We start from the raw sequence: 23,978 nt of genomic DNA on the forward strand, positions 1-23,978 counted from the left end.
TATATATATATATATATATATATATATATATATATATATATATATATGAGAGAGAGATAATAAAATAAACTACTGCTTACTACTCATAATACTACTTCTACTTCGCGTTTTTTTCACTTATTGCATGTCTTCAGCGTACGGATCCCCTGCGATAATCGAGGGACTACTGTATGTCTTTTTAGGCAAGTTCTTTAAAAAAAATACTGCAAATTGTAATTGTAAAATTTTTTGAAACAATGTTTTCTGTGACAGAGAACCAAGAATACTTCGAGAAACATCGCTGGCCGCCTGTTTGGTACTTGAAAGAAGACGACCACTACCAAAGAGCTCGCAAAGAGCGGGACAAGGAGGACTATCTGTACCAGAGACGGCAATGTAAACGCAAGTGGCTCTTCTGGAACATTCCTTCCTCCCCAAACTCAAACTCTCCATCCGGCTCATCTGCTATCATCTGACCAAGTGGTAAGGGCAGGATAACAGTGGACAACAACTATACCAGCTGTAACAACCAGCAATTCAACACTTAACAGAAGTCTCAGAGATGTAACACTTTGCCTTGAAGTGTTTGGACAATCTGCCAAACTGTGTACAATACGATCTCTAACAGGATTTACAATAGCTTAGCCTCGCTAGTTATAGAAGTCATTAATTCAGTTATTTATTTTTTTAATATTTGCATAAAGGGGGAAAATGCTACTTCAATTTATTTTTGTACATTAATTCAAATTGTCAGTATTCTTATTAAGTTTTATAAAGCTTAAAGTGGTGTGACATTTATGTTCACCATTTAAATGTTGTGGCTTTGTTTGTGGCTCGTTGTCTCTAAAGGGCTTAGGTTCACAAGACAAAATGTTGGGACTGAAAAATAGCAAGAAAAAATGTAAGACTAATATTTTATATGTGTTGCTGAATGAGGCTTACTATATAAATTAGTTTATGTGCAGTTGTGGCATTTAATGGTCATTTCCTTACGATCACCGTCATCCTGCAAAGCAACAGGAAATGCATTTTATTTTTCCAAATGCATTATTCGTCTCCGGTGGCAGATGCAGCTGGATATGGAACGTTGGAGAAGACGCTTCCTCGTGTTTGGGTGAAGTCGCTTCAACGAACCTTTAGCACTTTCTGGAGTTCGCAGAGACACAGATAAACTTCCAACCACAGCATGAAAGACTGTAGACTCTAATACGACAAAAGGAAACAGGAGAGGATAAAAGAAAAATATGGCATGGTTGTAAAGATTTACTCACATTTCGGGATTTGCTCTTCATTCCTCATGTATTATAATGTTTTTTTTTCTAATGTATTTGATTGTAGGACGGGCTGCAGAATTATTGGAGTAGTAGGTATATATTAGTAGGCAGATCACATATATCTAAAGTAAATCATGTAAAATATCAGAATACCTGCAAGCAACTTGCATATATCAAATATGCTGTTACACAAAGTTGTGCACTGCAGGCAGTGAGCAGAATCTTACAGCATTACTGAGTAAACGGTATAAACTTGACTTACTACTGTGCAGATACTTACTGTTGCTGAAAATACTAATAAATATTGTGCTGATTTCCAGGTACCTCTGTTACAAACTGTAGTATAGATGCAAACCATGAGCAGTTTAAAGTAAATGTTGACTTACTGTAAAATAGGAATGTTGTGCAAAGTAAACATATTTCAATATAATTTCATTAAAATGGCAAGGTACATGCATAAATCATTCTATTGTCATAAAAAACAACCTTTTCTATTAGGAGCATTTAATTATGCAGCGTAAAAGCCTGTCATTGGTTGAGGTATTACTGAAACTATATTAAAGCATCTTTATGAGAGATAAAATGAGAGGTAAAATGTTCAAATGAAATTGTGACAAAATAATTTTTTTCCAGTTCCTTTTCAGTAATAACTCCTGACTGTGTAACCATAAAAAGAAATAAGAATATGTAATAAGAAAATGTAAAATATAGATAATAGGTGGAGCTCTAAGCAGTGGCTTTAAACCAGTATTAGCTACATTAACGTTCTAATGCTTATTTAACAGATGATTTGTCATTAAAAATTACTCGAGGCTCAATGGGATTTACCTGTCTAAATAAAGGTTGAATGAAAAAAAAAAATGTACAAATGCAGCATAGAAGTTTAATCATTAGAAAACATTTTCAGAAATATTGTAGCGCAAGCTTTGAGATACTTATGAATGTTCTAAACGATTTAAGAAATAATTAATGTCCTGTAACAGACAAAGTTGAGTGTAACTAGTTATCAGCACGAAGGTCTCTAGTATCAGAGACTGATAAAGTTCCTGGACAAACATTTCCTTCCTCGGTGAATTGCATTTCTCAGTGATTCTCCTGCTGATGCGTTGCATCAACCACACCTCATGCCTTAATGCACAGCGCACTACAGTTTATGGTGTTGAATGTGGAGTATTGTTACTGTGGTCACTGGTTTGTATCTTTAAAGTGCCATGGTGCTCTGTAAGCTTTGTATGTTGTAACCATGCACAAACCATCATTTGGATTTAGAGAAGTCTAAAGGCATGATTTGGTTTTAGGTGTTTGATGAGTGGGTTTTTGTTTGACCACTGAAGTTTTTGTCATTTAAATTTGTTTTAAAACTATTTAAATACTTGTGTCGACAAGGCCAGGTAATGGTAATAATGACAAAAAATCTAATTGTGACAAATAAAAATGATTTTTTTTTTTTTGCAGGGATATTGAATCAGCATAGCTGTTTTGACATTTCCTTGCTTTTGATTCTGCAAAGTGATGCTAAACAAGTTACTGAAATATGTAAATACTGTATGGTGATTGCTGCAATTCAAACTTGACACTGAGATTGATAGTAGCTCTTGCATAGATTAACACAGACCTTGTTTTTTTACTATGCATATTCAAATGCAAAGCTGCGCTTTGTAGCACTGGTTCTCTTCAAACTGCATCGCAGCGCATTGCAAGATCTTTAGAAATAAAACCAACGTCAGGTATGAAAACGATAAGACTGAAAATTACAAAAACTTTTTACTGGGACCCTTTTTTCCATATGTTTGGGTGCTATAACACAGCTGCAGAGAAGCACAAACCAAAAGGAGCTTTAGCAGCATCGGGACTACATTATAAGGTAAATGCTGCACAATCACCACTGCATAGTTTATGAGGCCTTGTTCCAAAAGATAGGGTGAAAATAAATAAAATACAAACGGAAATTAAAACAAAAGGATGTTTCTTAGTGTTTGAAGCCTGGCAGACATTTTATGTAATGTCCAGGTAATTTTGTTCTTAGACAAACTGTTTTTATTGTTTAGAAGCATCTGAATTTGAGTAGCATGTGTTTTTGAAAATGTGTAAATAACGTTTCAATAAATGAATAAACATGTACAGTGTGGGTATGGTGCATGTCTTGTTTGTTTCAACCTGTTTTAGTCATGACACCTGAAACTCCTGCAGCTGCACGTCACTCGATCCAGTCCTGCGCATGCGCAGTAAGAGCGCCAAACCCTGAGGGGAGCCAACCTGCAGAAACATACACAAGAGCAGCAGCACTTTCAAAATGGTAAAAAGAAATCAACACTGCTACCACAATGATAAGATACATCACTGTAGTCTGTGTGGGGTTATTTAGCCGCTGCTTGCTAGCTTCGCGGACACTTTCTGTCGCGCTGACGTAAAAAAAAAATAAAAAAGTAAAAACAAACCAACAGGTGAGGGCTGAACTTCGGCCGAGGTGAGTGTTTAACCACATTTTAGGTTATGCTAACAAGTTAACTACACTTTATGAGTTCTTCCAAGATAAATATGGATAAGAAATAGGATGAACTGGCAAAATGTCTGTCTCACCAAAGCGGACTGCGTCTGCGTAGACGGTGAATGAGCGCGTGACCTGAAGGTTTAAAGATGCGCGCGACATTTGTAGGATGGATGGATGGAATGTAACAAAATGAAATAAATACACAATACATACATAACAATTAAATGTATCATTTAATTGTTAAATAAATCATTAAATCTTTAAATATACAATTTAGGCACAATATGGGGCCGAGATGGTGTAGAGGCAGGGCAGCCGGCTTGGGACCCGAGAGTCCCAGGTTCGATCCCCAGTCACTGCACATCACGTGGCGTCTCTGGGCAGCACGTCTCATCCCCAAAATGTCCCCCGGGCGCTTTCAATAGCTGCCCACTGCACCACCTGGTGGTGGATGGGTTAAATGCAGAGACTAATTTCGCCATTGTATGGAAACATACAGTGCTGACATTGTGATGACATTATTATTATTATTATTATTCTGTCCATATATAAGTGGGTTGATGGATGGATGGATGGAAGGATGGATGGATGGTATAAGTGGATGGGTTGGTTTGGTGGACGGACAGACAGATCATCCATCCATCCATTATCTTTTACCCGCTTCTTCCATTTTGGGTCACGGGGGTCGCCGGTGCCCATGTCCAGCAATCTAGACAGATCAGATCAATCTAAATTGTGTAAGATCGATCGATCAGATCAGCCTTTGGCTGCAAACTTGTATATTTACATTTATTTACTAAGTGTTTTATTTATATTTACAGTCCCTGTTTTTAAACAAGTAAACTAATAATAACTACAAACATCACTTACAGGGGTGTCCAATCTGGTCCTTGAGGGCCACTATCCTGCATGTTTTAGAGGTTCACTGCTCCAAGACACCATTTGAATCAACAGGTGATTAACGGCTTCTGCAGAACATGAAGAGATAATTTAACATTGAATCAGATATGTTGGAGCAGGGAAACAAGTAAAACATGCGGGATAGTGGCCCTCAAGGACCAGGATTGGCCACCCCTGAAAACCTTGGTTTTATTCAGAAGGATTTGTTCATTTTCTTGATAATGTTCTTGATGTGCTATTAAATCCAGCATGGTCTGTGACGATCAGTTCAGCACTAAAAAGTTGATCAGAAATAATCTTCTGTTTGTTTCGTAAATTTGTTGCAATGCTAATTATCTCAGTTGCAAAACAGTTATTGTAAAAGTGTTTTATGTCTATGATTTCATCAACCAAAACCGTGGTTTGTATTTTGGGTTTGTGATGTCATAACCAGATTTATTTCCTTATAAAATTGAAAATTAGAAAATTTAAAAACAAAACATTACAACCTACTTCTACAAACTGGATTCCAAAAAAGTTGGGACACTAAACAAATTGTGAATAAAAACTGAATGCAATGATGTGGAGATGGCAAATGTCAATATTTTATTCGTAATATAACATAGATGACAGGTCAAAAGTTTAATCTGAGTAAATAGAATAGAATAGAATAAAATAGAAACAGCCTTTATTGTCCCTCGGATGGGAAATTCCAGTGAATCAGCAGCAACAGCAGCAACAGATAAAAAGATTTAAAGATTTCACACAAAAGTTCCTAAAATGTTAATAAACAATACAATATATAAGAAATAAGATAAACAATATCAATAATAATATTCAATATGTACTGGAACATTGAGAATGGCAGACTATTTACAGTACAGTATTACAGGAAGAGTGTGTGTTTTAGCAGAGGTCAGCATGTTTTTACTCCTTATTGAGTTTGTTGGGAGCAGTGATGGTTGTAGAGTCTAACAGCTGCTGGGAGGAAGGACCTGCGGTAACACTCCTTTGTGCATTTAGGATGCAGTAATCTGTCACTGAACGAGTCTCCAGTTCAGCAACAGCTTCATGCATGGGGTGGGAGACGTTGTCCAGCAATGATGTTATTTTAGCTAGAGTCCTTCTGTCTCCCACCACCTGCACTGGGTCGAGGGGGCGTCCAAGCACAGAGCTGGCCTTCTTGATGAGCTTATCTAGCTTCTTCTTCTCAGCTGATGATAAGCTGCTGCTCCAACACACAACACCATAGAAGATGGCTGATGCTACTACCGAGTCAAAGAAGGTCTTCAGGAGCACCCCCTGCACTCCAAAAGACCTCAGTCTCCTCAGCAGGTAGAGTCTGCTCTGACCCTTCCTGTAAAGTGCATCAGTGTTGTGAGACCAGTCCAGTTTATTGTTCAGGTGAACACCCAGGTACTTATAAAAGTCCACAATCTCGATGTTCACACCCTGGATGTTCACCGGGGTCAGTGAGGTGGACCTGTGCCTGCGGAAATCCACAACCAGCTCCTTAGTTTTAGCAGCGTTGATCAGGAGGTGGTTCTGCTGGCACCAGTCCACAAAGTCTTGAGTCCGCTGTCTGTACTTTGAGTCGTCCTCACTTGTGATGAGGCCGACTATGGCAGAGTCATCAGAAAACTTTTGCAGATAGCAGTGTGGGGAGTTGATGGTGAAGTCTGCAGTGTAGAGGGTGAAGAGGAACGGTGCCAGCATAGTTCCCTGTGGGACCCCCGTACTGCAGACCAGCATGTCAGAGACACAGCCCTGTGTCCTCACATACTGTGGGCGTCCAGTGAGGTAATCCATATCCACTGGGACATGTGGTGATCCACTCCTGATAACTCCAGCTTGTCCCGCAGAAGTCCTGGCTGGATGGTGTTGACAGCACTGGAGAAATCAAAGAACATGATCCTCACAGTGCTTCCAGGTTTCTCCAGGTGGGTCAGAGCTTGGTGCCTGAGGTAGATGATGGCGTCATCCACCCCGATGCCAGGCCGGTAGGCAAACTGCATTGGATCTAATGAAGCCCTCACCAGGTGGCACAAATTGTTGAGGACCAGCCTCAAATGTAACATTTTAAAGGAAAAATATGTTGATTCAAAATTTCACAGTGTCAACAAATCCCAAAAAAGTTGGGACAAGTAGCAATAAGTGGCTGGAAAAAGGAAATTGAGCATATAACGAACAGCTGGAAGACCAATAACACTAATTAGGTCTGAGGCTGTTGGACTCATGAGTCTCTGACTAGAGTAATCGCTGTGGGGGATCGCATCATGTTGCTGCTGATCTCTTTCAATGTTGATGTGTTCATGTGTGCACATCCGCTCACACAGACTCGTGTTCATGTTTGTGCTGATGTTCAATGTTTTTGTGTTATGGGTGCTTGGTGTATGTTTAGTTGATGTTTTTCTTGGTTCATATCTTGGATGTTATTACTGTTTTTCTTATGCATTTTATTGTTGGATGTAACTGGGACCCTGTGTACATAATTTTGCTCCACCACATGTACCACATGAGGTGCGAATGACAATAAAGAAACTCTGACTCTGACAACATGATTGGGTATAAAAAGAGCTTCTCAGAGTGTCAGTGTCTCTCAGAAGCCAAGATGGTAAGAGGATCACCAATTCCACCATTGTTGCGCAGAAAGACAGTGCAGCAATACCAGAATGGTGTTACCCAGCGTAAAAAACAAAGACTTTTAAGTTATCATCATCAACCTTGCATAACATCATCAATAGATTCAGAGAATCTGGAACAATCGCTCTGCGTAAGGGTCAAGGCTGTAAAACTCTACTGGATGCTCGTGATCTCCGGGCCCTTAAACGTCACTGCACCTCAAACAGGATTGTCACTGTCAAGGAAATAACAGGATGGGCTCAGGAATACTTCCAGAAAGCATTGTCAGTGAACACAATCCACCGTACCATCCGCCGTTGCCAGCTGAAACTCTACAGTGCAAAGAGGAAGTCATTTCTAAGCAAGCTCCACAAGCTCAGACGTTTGCACTGGGCCAGGGGTCATTTAAAATGGAGTGTGGCAAAATGGAAGACTGTTCTGTGGTCAGATGAGTCACGATTTGAAGTTCTTTATGGAACACTGGGACGCCATGTCATCCGGACCAGAGAGGACAAAGATAGCCCAAGTTGTTATCAACGCTCCGTTCAGAAGCCTGCATCACTGATGGTATGGGGTTGCATGAGCGCTTGTGGCATGGGCAGCTTGCATGTCTGGAAAGGCACCATTAATGCAGAGAACTATGTTCAGGTTCTAGAACAACATATGCTCCCATCTAGACGTCATCTCTTTCAGGGAAGACCCTGCATTTTTCAACACGATAATGCCAGACCACATTCTGCAGCAATCACAACATCATGGCTACGTAGGAGAAGGATCCGGGTACTGAAATGGCCAGCCTGCAGTCCAGATCTTTCACCTGTAGAGAACATTTGGCACATCATAAAGAGGAAGGTGCGACAAAGAAGGCCCAAGACGATTGAACAGTTAGAGGCCTGTATTAGACATGAATGGGAGAGCATTCCTATTTCTAAACTGGAGAAACTGGTCTCCTCTGTCCCCAGACGTCTGTTGAGTGTTGTAAGAAGGGGGGATGCCACACAGTGGTAAAAATGGACTTGTCCCAACTTTTTTGGGATTTGTTGACGCCATGAAATTTGGAAACAACAGATTTTTCCCTTAAAATGATACATTCTCTCAGTTTAAACTTTTGATCTGTGATTTGTGTTCTATTCTGAATAAAATATTAGATGTTGGCACCTCCACATCATTGCATTCAGTTTTTATTCACAATTTAGTGTCCCAACTTTTTTGGAATCCGGTTTGTATGTTTATGTGATGAAAATGTACGACATGCCTCTTAACAAACACTGCTCCTCTACAGGATGCTCTAGCTCCATTTTTGGTGTTTTTTGTCTTAATTTTGGAGCCTTTCAACGTGGAAACAACACAAATGACACTGGATTCTCTGGACACTTCTTTCTGTTAGTAAGTAGCTCGCAATACCTCAGATAAACGTGATTACAAAGTAAACACAACCATGCTTCAAACATTTTTACTAAATGTTGTGTGTTTTGCTCATTTCAGCCATAGTATATTTTTTAATGAGCTGATCATGTTTATTTCAGAACGTATTTTTGTTTTGTACACCTTAAAAAAATACTGTTCATCTTTTTGCTGTCGTCCTTTTGAAAAGCGGTGGGCTGGAGGTAATCTATCCAGAACTGAACATTGACAAATGCCTCACAATTTCTAAAGAGCTCAAACACAGAGAGAAGATCAGCAGTGTTTGGAAAGCCCCGCAGATTTACTTCTCTGGAGCCCACAAGGTAAGACATGCTTGTATGTCAGTGATTTTAGGTTGTCTGAAATGATCACAGATGATAAATAATCCCAGTCCGCCTCTAGCAGTGATAGTTGTTGGTTAAGAGATGCCAAACGTTTAAAGCTCTATTTTTATTTTACAAATTATAATGAACCCAACTAAGATGGGGCATACAGAAGATAATTGTGGAAAAATATGATTGGAAGTGCCAATATTGCAATGTGTAGTACAAAACTGAGACACTTTACTTGAGGTTCATGTAAAAATGTAACTCTTTTGGTTTTAAACAACATTTTTGCTTGTAGTAATCATGAATTTCAGTTGGTTTTTGTTTACTATTCTTACTCATCGTTACATGTATTTCAAAACAGTTATAGCTAGTTGGGTTTATTTATTTATTTAGCAATTTTTTGCTTAGGATTTTGTTTTTCAAACTACTGTATTTCACACATTTACTTCAGTCACACACCCAGTTTGCATATACAGTAGTCCCTAACTTATTGCGAAGATTATGTTCCAGACACCCTCCACAATATGTAAAAATCCACAAAGTAGGGTCATTCTATTTATTTTAGTATTTGTATGTATTTTAAGTCTTTGTAAACCCTTCCCACACTCTTGCAGTGTTCTTAACAATGTTCTAAACTCTCTACTCTAAAAGAGCATAGAAGAGCAGACAAACTGATCTTACAATTACTGAACCAATCCCTAGGGGGACTGGCCATCAGGAGCACCAGGACACTTCCCGGTGACCTGGCCCGCTCAGTGATTGTCGAGGGGGACTAAAGACTCGGTTCGGGTTGCGCTTGATTATTTAAAATAAACGATCCATGCTGCTCGCTCTGGTATCCGCCTCACTGAAGCTCCCACAGTAGCGATGGGGAAAGACAGATCCCACCCCCTGCCCCCTCCTTTCTCTTTCTGAGCTTGTCTGTCACAGCAGAGCAAAGACACACACCCGCCTGTTGTGTGTCTGCTCTGCTGTGACAGACAGCCTCAGAAAGAGAAAGGAGGAGGGCCCTCGGCGATGACTGAGCAGGCCAGGCCACGAGGAAATGTCCCGGTGCTCTCGATGACCAGTCCGCCTCTCAGCACAGTGATCTGGTTGGTTGCCTTCCATCGTGTGTCGTGTACAATCTTACGTTGAAAACCCGCGAAAGAGTGAGTCTGCGAAAGTCAAATCGCAAAGTATTGAGGGACTACTGTATACATACTATATACACTGCATGGCCCCCAAAAAAAGTTGTTACCTGGATTTAACTTAGCAAACAGGTACACACCTCCTATTGTATAATTACTGCATGGATGATTATCTTTCAGCTGGCAACAAGTTATTTAACCCCATCTGGTGCAATGAGTTGCTTCTCATTTCTTAAACAACCATGTTGAAAGACACATCGCGTGGTCGTGGAAAAGATGTCAGTCTGTCTGAGAAGGGTCAAATTATTGGCATCAAGCAGAGAAAACATCTAAGGAGATTGCAGAAACTACTAAAACTGGTTAAGAACTGTCGGCAACACATTATTAAAAACTGGAAGGATAGTAGGGACCCATTGTCTTTGAGGAAGAAATGTGGCCTGAAAAAAATCCTGAATGATCGTGATCGGCGATCACTTAAACGTCTGGTGAAATCAAATCTAAGAAAAACAACAGTAGCACTCAGGGCTATGTTTAATAGTGAAAGTAAGAGCATTTCCACACGCACAATGTGAAGGAAACTCAAGGAATTGGGACTGAACAGCTGTGTAGCCTTAAGAAAACCACTAATCACTGAGACTGGAAAAAAAGGCTTCACTTTGCTAGGGAGCATAAAGATTGGACTCTGGAGCAATGGAAGAAGGTCATGTGGTCTGAGAGTCCAGATTTACCTTCTTCCTGAGTGATGGGCACATCAGAGTAAGAAGAGAGGCAGGTGAAGTGATGCCCAGTGCCTAGTCATCAATGCAAGATCTTGGTGAAAAATTAATGCAACACTGGATGGAAATAGGTCTTGTGACATTGCAGAAGCTTATTGAAACAATGCCACAGAGAATGCATGATGTAATCAAAGCTAAAGGCGGTCCAATGAAATATTAGTGTGTGACCTTTTATTTTGGTGGCAACTTTTTTTTGGGGGCCAGGCAGTGTATATACTGTATATAATGTATATAAAAAAAACCTGCAGTATGACTTTTTATAATTGTTTATTGTTGTTGCTGTTGTCCATTGTTGTCATCTTTCTTTGTTGAAATCAGGTCTCTTGTAAATGAGTCCTCGAGGCTCAATGGGATTTACCTGTCTAAATAAAGGTTGAATATATATATATATATATATATATATATATATATATATATATATATATATATATTTCATATTATCTAAATCTTTTGTTTTGTTAACCATTTACAATCTGATGTACAAAACTTTCAACACTTGTACTTTTACAGTCATGCGTAGTACTGTCAGTGAGTTAAACTGAGGACGTACAAAATTTAAATTAACGAAGCATATACCCAAGAGCAAAGCTACAGTGTGATGAAAGTATTTATTTCTTGTCATAAATTAAGTCAGTAAAAATGTAGTCAGAGCTGAACATTTTCCAGTTTTCTGCAAGCTTAGCAAACATTTCAGTTGATGAATACGGCATAATAAATTAATATATCCAGTAACTTTGTAAAAAAATAAATTTAACTACAGCTGCTACCAATAATAAAACGAATAAACAAAAGAAAGTTAAATCCAAGCATCGTCTCTTAACCTCACTGGATCTGACCATAAGATTTCATCAACATCACATCTTGAATCCTGACTGATGTGTTTATATTTAAGCACCTACATGTTGACACACTGGGTGGATGTGTTCAGGACCAAGTGTCATGTGACAGCCCGTGCTTTGAAATGGCAAAGAGGTCACATCACAATATATTCCTGTTTCTAAAAAGATAAATGTGTTTTTATTTGCAAAACGTGTGAAGCTGACATTGGCTTATAGCTGTGCACATCTGGGCTGGTGTTTTGCCACCTGATGAACATTTTCAGTACATGCAGACTGTTGTGGGGAAAAAGCAAATTTGCACAAGCTTTGTCAAACGCTAGAGGGCAGTAGTGTCTTAAAATACTGCACTTACCTGCCTCATAAATTGATTTACTGTCTTGGGAAAAAAAAAAAAATCTTCTATATTATAGACAGGAACTAACACGTGAGTATAACCTTTTTAAATGTCATTACCTCTAGTTTTGACCAAATGCAATGTCACTTTTTACTTGTGTGTTATCTGCACGTGTTGTCTGATGTAATCTCCATCGCCACAAGGTGGTAGTAGCACCTTTACTTCTTGAAAGCCCATAACTGAACTGTTGAACAAAGGTTACTCTTTATGCACTCGTGCAATTTTTAGAGGCAGGAATATCATTTAACATAAACTGTAAAGTTGGTCGTTCACTTTGGTGTCATTCGGTTCGTTTTCAGTGAAAATAACATCAAAGTTGCAAATAACACAACTCAGTCCTCCTGTCAGCTGCTGTTAATAGAGATGCAGTCAACAAAACAATCTGTAGTAGTGAGAGAGTTTAGGAATAACACAATTTTATACTATATTACCTTCAAATCAAACATGATTATAGCTCATGTAATATTAATAAATATAATTTTATAATGACTGTTCAACAGGAGCATACGCCACGCAAAAATTATGAATACAATAGGACAATTTAAAAAAGTTAAAGTACCAGAATGTTATGTTCATCTCATAAGAAAGGTAATACATTGTAATGTACATTACATTATTTGTAAAGCACATAAATAGCATAAACAATCTGAAGATGTACATGTCATCTTCAGATGAAGGTTCATGGATCATTTTTTATTTTTTTTTATTTATTTGTCAGTAGCTTGTATTTTGTGTGGTTTAATTATTTTGGGCGCAGCAGATTGAAACAGATGCACACCCCAGTCCTCTGAAAACCTGCAGAAAATCCTCCATCTGTAAATTGAAAACTTAAACTGAAAGCCACCAAGATTTAGGAGCGAGTATTCGAATTCCAGAGCTAAGCAGTCTGGCTTGAACATGATCTATTGCCCTTCTCTTGCCCAAACTCCATTTGATCTATGGTCGTATTATCTGGAATGCTGTCTTACAGGATTCTTTTTTATTGCTAGAATCAGTGTCAGACAGCAAAACAGATTACATGTTAGATTTAATCAATACAAACTTTATTTACTGGGCTTTGAAATGTGATTCTCCATTTTTCCTGACACTTATGTAAAGACACACTGCTGAAGGTTCGTGGTTCTGTGGTTGGTCTGCTGGTCCATCTCGCTTTCTGTCACCCTGCCATGCTGCCCGCACTGTTGCTTTTTCTCCACCGCTCAGCCCTTGCAGCCAGAATACAGAATAGTGGCCGTTTAAATCCACCCACTGCAACACCCACTTCATTACTGGGACGGGATGCGTGCCTGCTGACTAACTGTAATGAAACACGGTGGGCAGTAGTCCCATAAACCTGCTTCTAAATATGTACACATGACCAACAACAAAAGCAAAGGGCCACAGAAACTGCAGATTTCTGGGTCCAACTTTGAGAGCTACTGTTCTCTGCTGGAACTTGTGTGCTATGGAAACCTGCCGTGTGTACTGCTGGAACATTTTTAGACATTTTCGTCACACTCAAACGCTTCAAAAACATTACGCTTTGGTATGAGTGGGTTATGTATTGGCTAATGGGACTGAGCAGGAACATGGCTTGATTTAAAGTTAAGATAAAAATAAAAACTCTTATGGGTTAATCAGTGTCTACAAAGACATGTTTGAAAGTTATATGCTGGAAATGCAGCCACTTTGCAAGACTTTAAAGCTTTGGATTAAAAATCACAATTTTATCTGGTTAAAAATCTTAATCTTATCTTAAAAATCTTAAAAACAGATTCCTTTTCTGACTTAATGTCTGTGTTTTCGAAACAACACAACTGATTACAAATCGGTCTTTTTTTTGTTTCATATGTAATTGCACCAATAGTTTATTTTGTGTATCTTTGTTGAAAGTAAAATCTTTTTTACTTGCTGTTAAAACAGATTATTTTGTGCCTGATCTTGTACCACTAAGACCATATTTTGATGTGGTCAAACAAGCATTTAATACTTTCATCCATTTATACATTTAGCAATGTTACATAAAAAGTTTTATCAAACATGGAAAATCATGCTGTAAAAATATTAAAATATAATTCCCCAGAACATAATTATTTTATCTTTAGTTCAGACTAAAGACTTTCAGTGTTTTAGTCAGCACAAATATAAGATCTGTACCATTTTTTTTTTAGGAAATAGATATTCAGCAGAAGCAACAAATACATGAGTTCATCATTTTAACCATTTCTTTGGAGAAGCAGCAAAGTAGGTGAGAGGAAACACAAAATCCCTGAAACTAAACTGTGCATGAAGAAGTCTGTGAGAAAAAGCAAAGTTAATTTTTTATTTTTATTTTACAGGAAATATTTAAAATATCAGAACATATTTAGTTGTGTGGCAACAAAGCTAATTCTTCAAAATATTATTCAAGGATTCAAGGTTCTTCATTTGTCATACACACCACACGTGGTACATGTGTTGGAACGAAACTGTGTACACGGGGTCCCAGTTACATCCAACAAATGTATAAATTGTAAAGAAAAACAGTCTAAGATATGACTAAGAAAAACTTTAAATAAAAATATGCTAAGCGCTAGTAGCATAAAATGATTAAAATATTAAAGCACTGTTTAAGTTTCTTAATAGAGTTGTTAAAAAAAATATAAAAATGTCAAATATTATTCAACTGCAGGACATATTTTACTTCTTGTCTAATCTTATTTATTAATTAAATTTTAATAGCTCTTTAGTTTCAGACTTGTCTCATATTCATCCTTGCAACTTTTCATGCTGCAACATTTAAATTCTTCACAAAGATAATGTTGTATAGTGTTGCATATTATTACATTTCTTATTTGAACTGTTTTGGTCATATTTCACTAATGTAGTGTTGGTGAAGAAGACCGACCGCAGCTGCTGTCTTTGCCACATAGTTACTCTAAAAATGGAGACACTTTCGGAGGTTTGTTCTTTTTTAGCAGGGACCATGGCCACGGGGCACGTTTTTTTAGACATGGGGGATTTCAAAGTCTTGTTTTTGGGGAGACAATTCTTGCATCTTGTGGATGGAATGAGGGTTTAAACCATTACTGCGATTAGAGCTGCCTCACTATGATCTCTTGAGCTTGCTTACTGCCGTTAATAGCTGTTTCCTCTATTTCCTTCCATCTTTTTTTTTTGCTTTTTGCTTTCTCTCTCTCCGTGAATGATTTTTATGCTTTGCTAAAACATGTGGGGGCGTTGAGAGAGGATTTAAACGCAACGATCCCCCTCCTCTCTCTCTCTCTCTTATTTTTTTGTGAATCTCAGTGTTCTTTTCTGCGAGCCTCTGATGACGACAGGGCAGCTTTAAGCCTGGCAGTGCCCACGGCAGGCTGCCGTCTCAGAGCTGCCCACTCTCCTCTGTGTTGGCATGCTGGAGAAAGCGAGGGTGGGGTTCCTCTCCAACAGACCCTGTCATTCCTAGGAAAGCCTACATGTCCACCCCTGCAGGTTTCCTGACACATCTTCGTGTTGGGGATATTAGAGCACACAGATAAAGATTTTATTTTCAGTCTGTGATAGATCATATTTAATTGAGAGAGTCAGATGTATCTTTAGAAGAGCACGGATGAACCTTCAACACCAGAGGTCAAAAAAGTGAAACAATTTCTGCAACATCCATTTAATTGTATATTAAGTCTCATCAGGTGGATGTTTCTGGCTCTGCTGGATTAAAGTGGCATATCTGACAGAGAATCAGGAAGTTTATTCTGTTGGTGAATGTTCCCCTTTGTCGATACACCGCTGCGTTAGCTGAGCTGTATCCTGCTCCTTTCAGTCCTCACACATTCCTGCACATGATCCATGCAAACTTCTGAAGAGAGAAAAAATACAGCCTTCCACATCTTGGAGCACTGGATTGATTAAACATGTTTATTCCAAGAAGGAAATAAACTTTCAGCATGATCTCACCCAAAAGAGCATTAATTTGGCACTTGTGGAAGCTTGTGTGGTGCAGAGACGTTACAGGTGCACTTACAGGAAGTTAAAGCTCTTATAAGAAGAAATGTACAAATATAGTATTCTTTTTCATTTATTTAATATTTTTATGTTTGATACCTGCTTTATTTTACTGTTTGCTCCACACACTTGTGTATTCATGGGCGTTATGTTTTATTGTTTAAACCAGTGGTTCTCAAACTTGGGTCCCCGACCCGTGCCTGTGCTCGGGGGGGTCCATAGATGTTTAACAGTCTGTTCAAATGCACCAAAATGCAGGAAATCACATCTACTTTATTAAAATTTTTCTGAAAAATTTCTGAAAAAAAACAACAACAAAAACAAGACACCCCCCCCTGCATACGCCCTCCCTGGCCAGCCCGCCTACTATTTGCATTTCAACGTTTATCTGTTTATAAATTAACCCGTTACTTGGTATAACTACTGCTGTTATATTCTATTCAGTTTTATGTAAAGAGTTTTCTGTAATAATTTGAAGAAGTGGCAAAACATTTATGTTCATTATGTGATGAAGTAAAGTTTTAAAGTGGTTTTTGATTCTGTTAATTTTCTCAAAACTGTAATTTTTGGAAGTTGAAATTAAAAGTTTTGTTAATTAAGGGTGTCTTGAATGAAAAATATCCCATGTTCAAAAGTATAAAAATTGTATTAACACTATTAAAGAACATATCTTTATGTACAAGTATTTATGTTACACAAATATTTCCATTGCATTAAAGAGACAAACTGAAGAAAATTACTTAATAAACTATGAGGGGGGGGGGTCCCTGAACCCACATAGTTTGAGAACCCTTGGGTTAACCTATCGTTTTGTCCTCGTTGTTGCAGTCCTTTAGTTTTAACTTAAATGTGCCATCAGCAGTACTTTTACTTTGTTGCTGTGTGTAAAGTATGATATACAGTAATTTACAGTGAAGTGTCAGTGGGGAGTTAAAAACAGGTTAAGGAGACTCTGGGAGGCTTTTTAAAATGACAGCGGTCAGGTTTTTATGCAGTGATGGTGGAGAAAGAATAAGCTATAAAAGCTCAAAAAATAAACCAGGAGGCAAGTCAAAATGTGACGGCTGCTGAACTAAACCTAATAGATTTTTATTTATTCGTTCTGACACATGCATGTCCAAAAATATCAGCTTGGTTTTTAACCAAGCAAACGAGCTGTGTAATAAAAATGCACTCAGTCAGTTTTAAAGATACATCTTTGATACATAACGTTGATATTCATCAGCAAGATTCTTGTTTATTTTAGTGAATTTAAATGCAACTAATTAAAAAAAACTGTTTTTCATTTTTTGGAGATAAAGAAGTCAACACACGATGAGTTCGTTAATTAGATTCAAATTTACTTTAGTCGAGACTTATAGAGACGGCGGTTCTTTAATGAAAAAAGAGCCGCCTTAACCTGCGCCTCCTGATTATTATTCAGTATTCTTGCTGAAGCTCTCTCTCTTGTCGGTTCATATACATTGACTGCAGGATCTGTTCAAACAGAGATTCATAATCTGCATGGGAAGTGCAACTACTGCTGTGGATACTTAGACAAACACACAAGATTAAATTTCTATTTATACGAGGCACCGAATTCAAACGTTTGGCAGAGAATCACGGCGAGATCTGTGCATGACTTGGTCGTACCTTGGCACAGCGAGAAGCCCGTACGTTTCCTTAACGCGAGTCGTTCAGATGGGAGAAAAGGGAGAAATGAAACCGGGAGCGTTTCTATTTTCGAGTCTTGAGGCGTAGTTTGTCTTAAATATGAAAAGTGCGAGCACAAACTTAGCGCAGAAGTTAGCCGAGTTCCCGTGAGGCTTAATCTTTGAAGCTTTGACAGGCTCTTTTGTTTTGTGATGCGAGTAATCGTGAAGTTATAAGTGATCGAGGGAAGTTTGCTTAAGACACACAGATGTTTGGCTTAGTGGCATTTAGCCCAAAATGTTGTGCGCTTCTCATCTACGGTCCGGCACAATGGTTTAGTTACAGTCGTGTCCCAATCCTCTGATTCACCTTCTCTAAGAACAGCTTCGGGGCTTCTCATAATGCCTAACTCTGCATAATGCCATCCCCTTCATCTCCCCAGTGGTCGCATTGTTTCAACTCTGCATGGAGAGACAGAGTTTAAGACACAAAAGCAGGTTAATACGTATTTGGCACGGAGAAAGTTAAGTAAATTTTCAAACATAGACTGTTCAAGTTTTCTGTTGAGAATGTTTGTTTGCTCCAATATTGTTGGTGTGGTTTTATTCTTGTTATATTTCTATAAATTACCAAAAAAAATTGCTTTCTTGACATTAAGAAGTCGATTAAAGTAGCAGGGATCAGATCTATTGAGGTGATAATTGATAAAACTGCCTTGGAAACACTAAAAATCGTATGCAAATGTTTTAATCCCTTTACGATATTTGTTCCATGTCACCTTTTTCATTTTCACACTCAATTTCTGTCACAGCAGGTTGACATGCGGACACCCTCACATTGCTCATTCTTTAAAGGAGAGTCCCTCTTCCTACATTTTTTAATATACTTTTTTTTATTAATCATTTTCATTTTAATAATGTTGTTCCCAACTTTCAACATTTGAAACTTGGAGCCCATGCTTTTACTTTGTGTGTTTTCTCAGAAGCTTTAAAACAGCAGATTAGCTCTCAAGGGAAAAACATTGACCTGTACAATTAAAGCTATAAAATAAGCCAAAGCAGGATAAGACAGCTGAGCCTAAGCTGAGAGAGAAGATGAAAATGTGACCAGTGATATTTTCCCTCTCGCTCTGGTTCTGTTGTCTTAAAGGTTGGTGTTAAAATAATAAGAAAGAGGTGGGATGGTCTTAGATGCAAGAAGCTTAAAATGCAAAATCTCAAATAAGCTCAATTTTTTTTCTCTCAACCTATCGTGTTGCATTTTGGTGGGTTTGTGTTGATCGTCTCAACTGACTCACAAACCTCCCCTCCCCAAATAAAATCACTAGAGATTTGCGTAGCTTTAAAAAAATGTATCTAGACATTTATCCAGCTTAATCTTCTTAACATATTAAAGTGATTTGCTTCACCCTGAAGTGGCTGAAGTTGAGAGCTCACCGCCCCTCATGGCACTAAGACCTTAGAGGCATTGTGGACACCTTCAGCTCTTGAATAAGGAAAAGGTGGGCAGGAGTCAAGCTGCTTCTTAGCGGTGCAGCTATAGCTGTCCCCACTGCGTGTCCATTTTACTTTTTTTGTTCTGTTATTAGTCCAACTGTTGCACTCAGTCAGGGTTCTGCTACACGGCTCTGCCAGCACTGCCCACACTGTGGTGTGGAAGTTTGGAGCTCTCAGCTTTTGAGCCGAACTGAAAGAGCTCTCTCACAGAGTAGGTGTTGGCATGATGCTTTGTTTCTTTCTGTGAATGTCATAAAAGGTATGGATAATGAGCAAACTGAAGCGCAGTGATAGCGTGATTTATCTGGGTGCCAACTTTATGCCCGACTTCAGGATTTGGCATTTGCAGACAGACGATGTGCTTAACCTTTTCTTCAGACGCGACACAAATGTGAGAATCAGTTGTGGCAGTTGCAATGTGTTTTTTTTTTTACAGCATCACTTTGCGAGCCGGGCCGCTGAAAGGTCCTGGTCAGACTCGAGTGCAGCTAATGTCCTTGTCTGGCATCGTGCTTCATGGATGAGCCTCGAGGCTTTCGTTCTGTCGGCTCTCATCACTGTAGGTTTACATGTGGAGACGGTCGCTGCAGCCAGTGTTTTTACTCATTTATTATCGCCATGGTGTTTAATTGAACATCTGTCAAATATAAATATGATACAGTGTAACAAAATTTATTTTATACTGACTAAAATTTTAACAATTGCTATAAAAAAATTTTTTGAATTAGAGGCCAAGCATATTGTCCGCTTTTAGACTAATATTATCTAACAGTATGAAATGACAAAGTTCTAGCATTTTTAATAATAATAATAATAATAATAAGTGCTATGTGTTGTCATCATTGTATGTTTCTATAAAAAATCCGTTCTCTGCATTTAACCCATTGCACCCAGGTGGAGCAGTGGGCAGTTATGTAAGCACCTGGAGAATTAGGGATTAGGTGTCCTGCTCAGCGACAACACGACATGTGGGAATGGCTGGGGATCGAACCTGGGACTTTCGGGTGCCAAGTCGGCTGCCCTGCCTCTACCCCATCTCCGCCCTTTTGGTCAAACTTTGAAAATAATGTGCAATATGTCAAACGCTTGATCTTGTATGAACTGTTAGCACCTATATGTGTCGTGAACATCACTAACAGCTACCACACCAAATCTAAATGTCTGGTAAAATTCACTGAGGTACAGCCAATTTGGGGTGTACATTAGTCTGTTGTAGATATAAAACCAATGATTTTTACCTGTAAGTTTTGTTAAAATCTGTTCCAAGGTTGATGAGACGTTTTGCTAACGGTATAGATCAGAGCTATTCAAAAAAACTGCTCCGGGGGACACAGTTACTGAAAGCCAGCAGCTCAGGGGCCGAACATCCAGCGATTAAAGTCATTATGTAAATAATGTTTTACAATGATCTGTTACCATTTAAATGTATTTATTTTGTTGCATTGCAGTGTTTCCCCTGGATAACTTGCCATGGTGAGGCGCTCCTTCATCTCGCACGTGCTTTTTGTTGACCGGGGGGTGGGATGCTGCTTATACCGACAGTTTTAGAGCGGGGGTGGGGGTGGGGAGAGAGACAGAGACGCATCTGAGACTCACGCTGTTTGTATCGACCGTTTTACAGTTTTTGAGTGTGTGGGGGGGAGGGGCTTCAGCGTGAGGGAAGACGCTGCCTTTTAGCTTTTTAGCTAGTGCACCTGTATTGTGAGCTGCTAGCTTAGCGTTACGTCAGTGTGGGGCGCCCCGCTTGTACTTTGTATAATGGTAGAGGAAACACTGCATTGAATCATATATTCAATAAATAGAACCTAAACCCAGAACAAAAAAAATAATATTTTTTAACTTTTTTAATTAATTTATTGGTGGGCCAGACTGACGTCATCGGCCCGCGGGCCACCAGTTGAATATCCCTGGTACAGACAAACAAACACACAAACACAGGCAAAAACATCATCATTCCTCTTTGACCTTTGGCTTTGGGCAATCATAATTATGTTTATGAGCATTTTGAAAATTTAAGCACTGATACATTTTAACAACTCAAGCCAAAAGCTGAGGCTCTCTTATTACCACCACCTTTCACTTCTCCTGAATCGTGTATATTTTCACATCACATCCATAAATATGCAAAGATCACATTACAGTAAAGAGATGCGGGGTTTGCTCCTATAGCTCGTTAAATTTACTTTTTGCTGGTTTGTTTGTGTTGATGACCTTTTGAGATGAGTTAGATCAGTGAAACATTTGTTCCCAGCCTCATCTACATGAACACTTATGTGATTACAATGTAGCAGTAAAGTCTAAAAGAAAGAATACAATTGTAATATAGGTTTATAACAATTTTTTTTGTTTGTTTCTCTGCTTGTTTTTTTAACAATCTTCTAAAAACGTAGCAGCTCCCAGTGATCGTTGATGCATTTGTGCTTGCAGCTTGTAGCTGTTAGGATAGCACATGAAATAACATGCAAGTGTTTCTCCTGTACAAACTGGCAGCTACACTTGACCCGCTGTACTGGGACTGAGTTTCTGACAGGTGTGATAACCGTACACTAAGGGAGTCCGTACAAAATGTTGTTGAACCCGGCGCAGCTCCACACAGACGAGCACTTCAAACAAACTACGAGTGCTCGCTTCTTTTCAAACCACACAAAATAAAAGAAATTGATTGGAACTAGAAAGCTTAGCTCTGGATTTCTTCAAACTAATTTTTTTTTCTCTTCAGCAGCTGCAGCTTCAATTTATATATATTTATTTTTTATGGCTTTGTTTTTTGTCTTTATTTCTTTGTCCAAATCCTGTTGAGTGGTGCTCCAGGTTTCTCCTTGAGTAAAAAGTTGATATTGTTGTGAGGTTGGAGAAAGGACTTTTTTTTCATGTGTGCAGGAATGTAGATTTCTTCCTCCCATGAAATCCTAATTGTGCCTTGGAGGGATGGTAGGGTATCTGTGCTCAGCTCAGCTCAACAGGATTTGTGTCTGTGTATGTTAGAGTATGTCTCTTAGCTTGAATACGGATATAACCCTTTTATTGCACAAGCTGCTGATTTTTCATATTTGCCAATAGGCTAATCCTGCATATGTATATATTTTTCAAGAAGCTAAAAGTTTTTTTTTTGTGCATTTTTTATAAAATCAAAATGATATTTAGTAGGAATTGATTGGAGGTTTATTTCTGTGGATTTGAAAAATCACTTCTAAGACCAAGTTTAGTCCAAGTTCAGATTGTGGCCGAATGGAGCACTTATTACAGGTCAAAACGATCTCTATCTGTTGATTATGTGTTGTGCTTTTTGGATTATTACTGTGCATTTATCTATGCAAATCCAGGAGAAGATCCTATCTGCCTGCAGCTACAACCCCCCCCCCCCCCCTGGATTTGGTCTATGTGAGTTAGGCAGATAGGTTGACAGTTAAAAGGGAAGATTATCGCTGTAGTCATTAATTGTTTCTTGAAAAGGGGATTAGGATTACCAGTCTTATAGAATAGTGTCACCTGTCCTTCGTCTTCTCAACGTTTCTCAGATTTTTTTTTCCTCATTGCAGTATCAGTACAACTTGGCAAAATAAAAAAGGGCTGATTTATTCAAATGAATCATCAGCGCTGGAAATGATTCAATATGTGCTACATTCAGATGGGTGATATATTATTCCCTTGGGGAGAGGCAAACATGGAGCTGTGGAGCGGTTTTATTTGTGCTGTCTTGATCAGTGTGTCAGGCAGAGAGGCTGAGCTTGTTCTCTATGAATGGACGAGCCCTTGAACCATAAACCTGTACCTCCTCTGATAACAGTTCCTGCATTGTGATGTAAGTGCCATTCTCTGTGATGTCCTCTCTGACAGCACTAAATATATCAACATGAACAAAATGAACTGTCAGTCGGATCAGTTTATTTCAACCTGCTCTCAAACTAAGGATTTTCTGTGCTGTGCTGTGTGTGTTTGTTCAAGACATATTTGTTAATGCTTTAAGGCAAAGCTCGCCATCGTGATTGCGTTTTACCAGGCTTTGCTGTATGCGTTCCTCATGTTTGCCTTGAGGTGCATGTTTTGACTGTACTTTGTGTCTTTCCGACGTCACGTTCTAGATCGTTGTGTTTATTCTTTGTTTGTTTGGACCTCTGACATCTGAAATCGACAACTCTAAACGGGAAAAGAGTGCTCCCTGAATTACTCAGAACCCGTGATGACATGGTCCCGATTGTCAGACGGGTGGGCTGGTGACACTGGAACACAGACGGTGCTTGTCTGTTTGAAATATTCTTTTTCAAGCTTCCAAGCCCTGGGCAGTCCTCTCTCCCAGTCTCTCAACACCCAGCTTCGCCCACTGAATCACGACTTCCATACTGGAAAATCCGGCCCTGTCAACTGGCAGTCTGGACTAGATTCAGCCCACATGACGAGGACCCACCGCCGCCACCACTTCCACCCCTTAGTAGGCACTAGAGTTTGCCACCCCATGTAGATGCCTTTTGGTCGCCGTCCATGGATGGCGTCAATAGCATCTTCCTACACAAAAGTGACTGAACGAAGGGCACAAGAAAATGTGGGAATAATTTACACTTTCTCACTGTACTACCATCAGAAACCATAATTAATCATGATAGAAAAAAGGTGGAAGCCATCTTGGCTGGTGAAACACGCAGTGCCTGTGAACAGCCCTGACACCTTTAACAGCTCTGATGGCCAAATAGGAAGGGGTGTCAGAGTGCTTACAACTGAGCCCTTCATGGCAGCATGTTGCCTCTCGTCCTCAAATTTGTGTCTACTTCATGAGGC

At 39.0% G+C, this 23,978-nt stretch overlaps 2 protein-coding genes across 2 annotated transcripts in view; both read left to right on the forward strand.

Moving 5' to 3' along the window:
* The window catches only part of LOC119413467 (rho-related BTB domain-containing protein 2-like), a 12,300-nt gene extending 11,845 nt beyond the window's left edge, over nt 1–455 (forward strand). The window contains 1 exon segment of the mRNA XM_037680514.1: nt 253–455. Within this exon segment, the coding sequence (XP_037536442.1) occupies nt 253–455 (203 nt within the window).
* Nucleotides 456–6,981: 6,526 nt separating this feature from the next.
* LOC119413616 (phosphatidylethanolamine-binding protein 4) overlaps nt 6,982–23,978 on the forward strand; it is a 66,440-nt gene continuing 49,443 nt past the window's right edge. The window contains exons 1-3 of the mRNA XM_037680674.1: nt 6,982–7,005; nt 8,528–8,631; nt 8,840–8,972. Coding sequence (XP_037536602.1) covers nt 6,982–7,005; nt 8,528–8,631; nt 8,840–8,972 — 261 coding nt within the window. The remainder of the gene's footprint in view (nt 7,006–8,527; nt 8,632–8,839; nt 8,973–23,978) is intronic.

This window comes from Nematolebias whitei, chromosome 8 (genome assembly GCF_014905685.2).
Source record: "Nematolebias whitei isolate Nwh7 chromosome 8, NemWhi1, whole genome shotgun sequence".
Taxonomy (NCBI): Eukaryota; Metazoa; Chordata; class Actinopteri; order Cyprinodontiformes; family Rivulidae; genus Nematolebias; species Nematolebias whitei.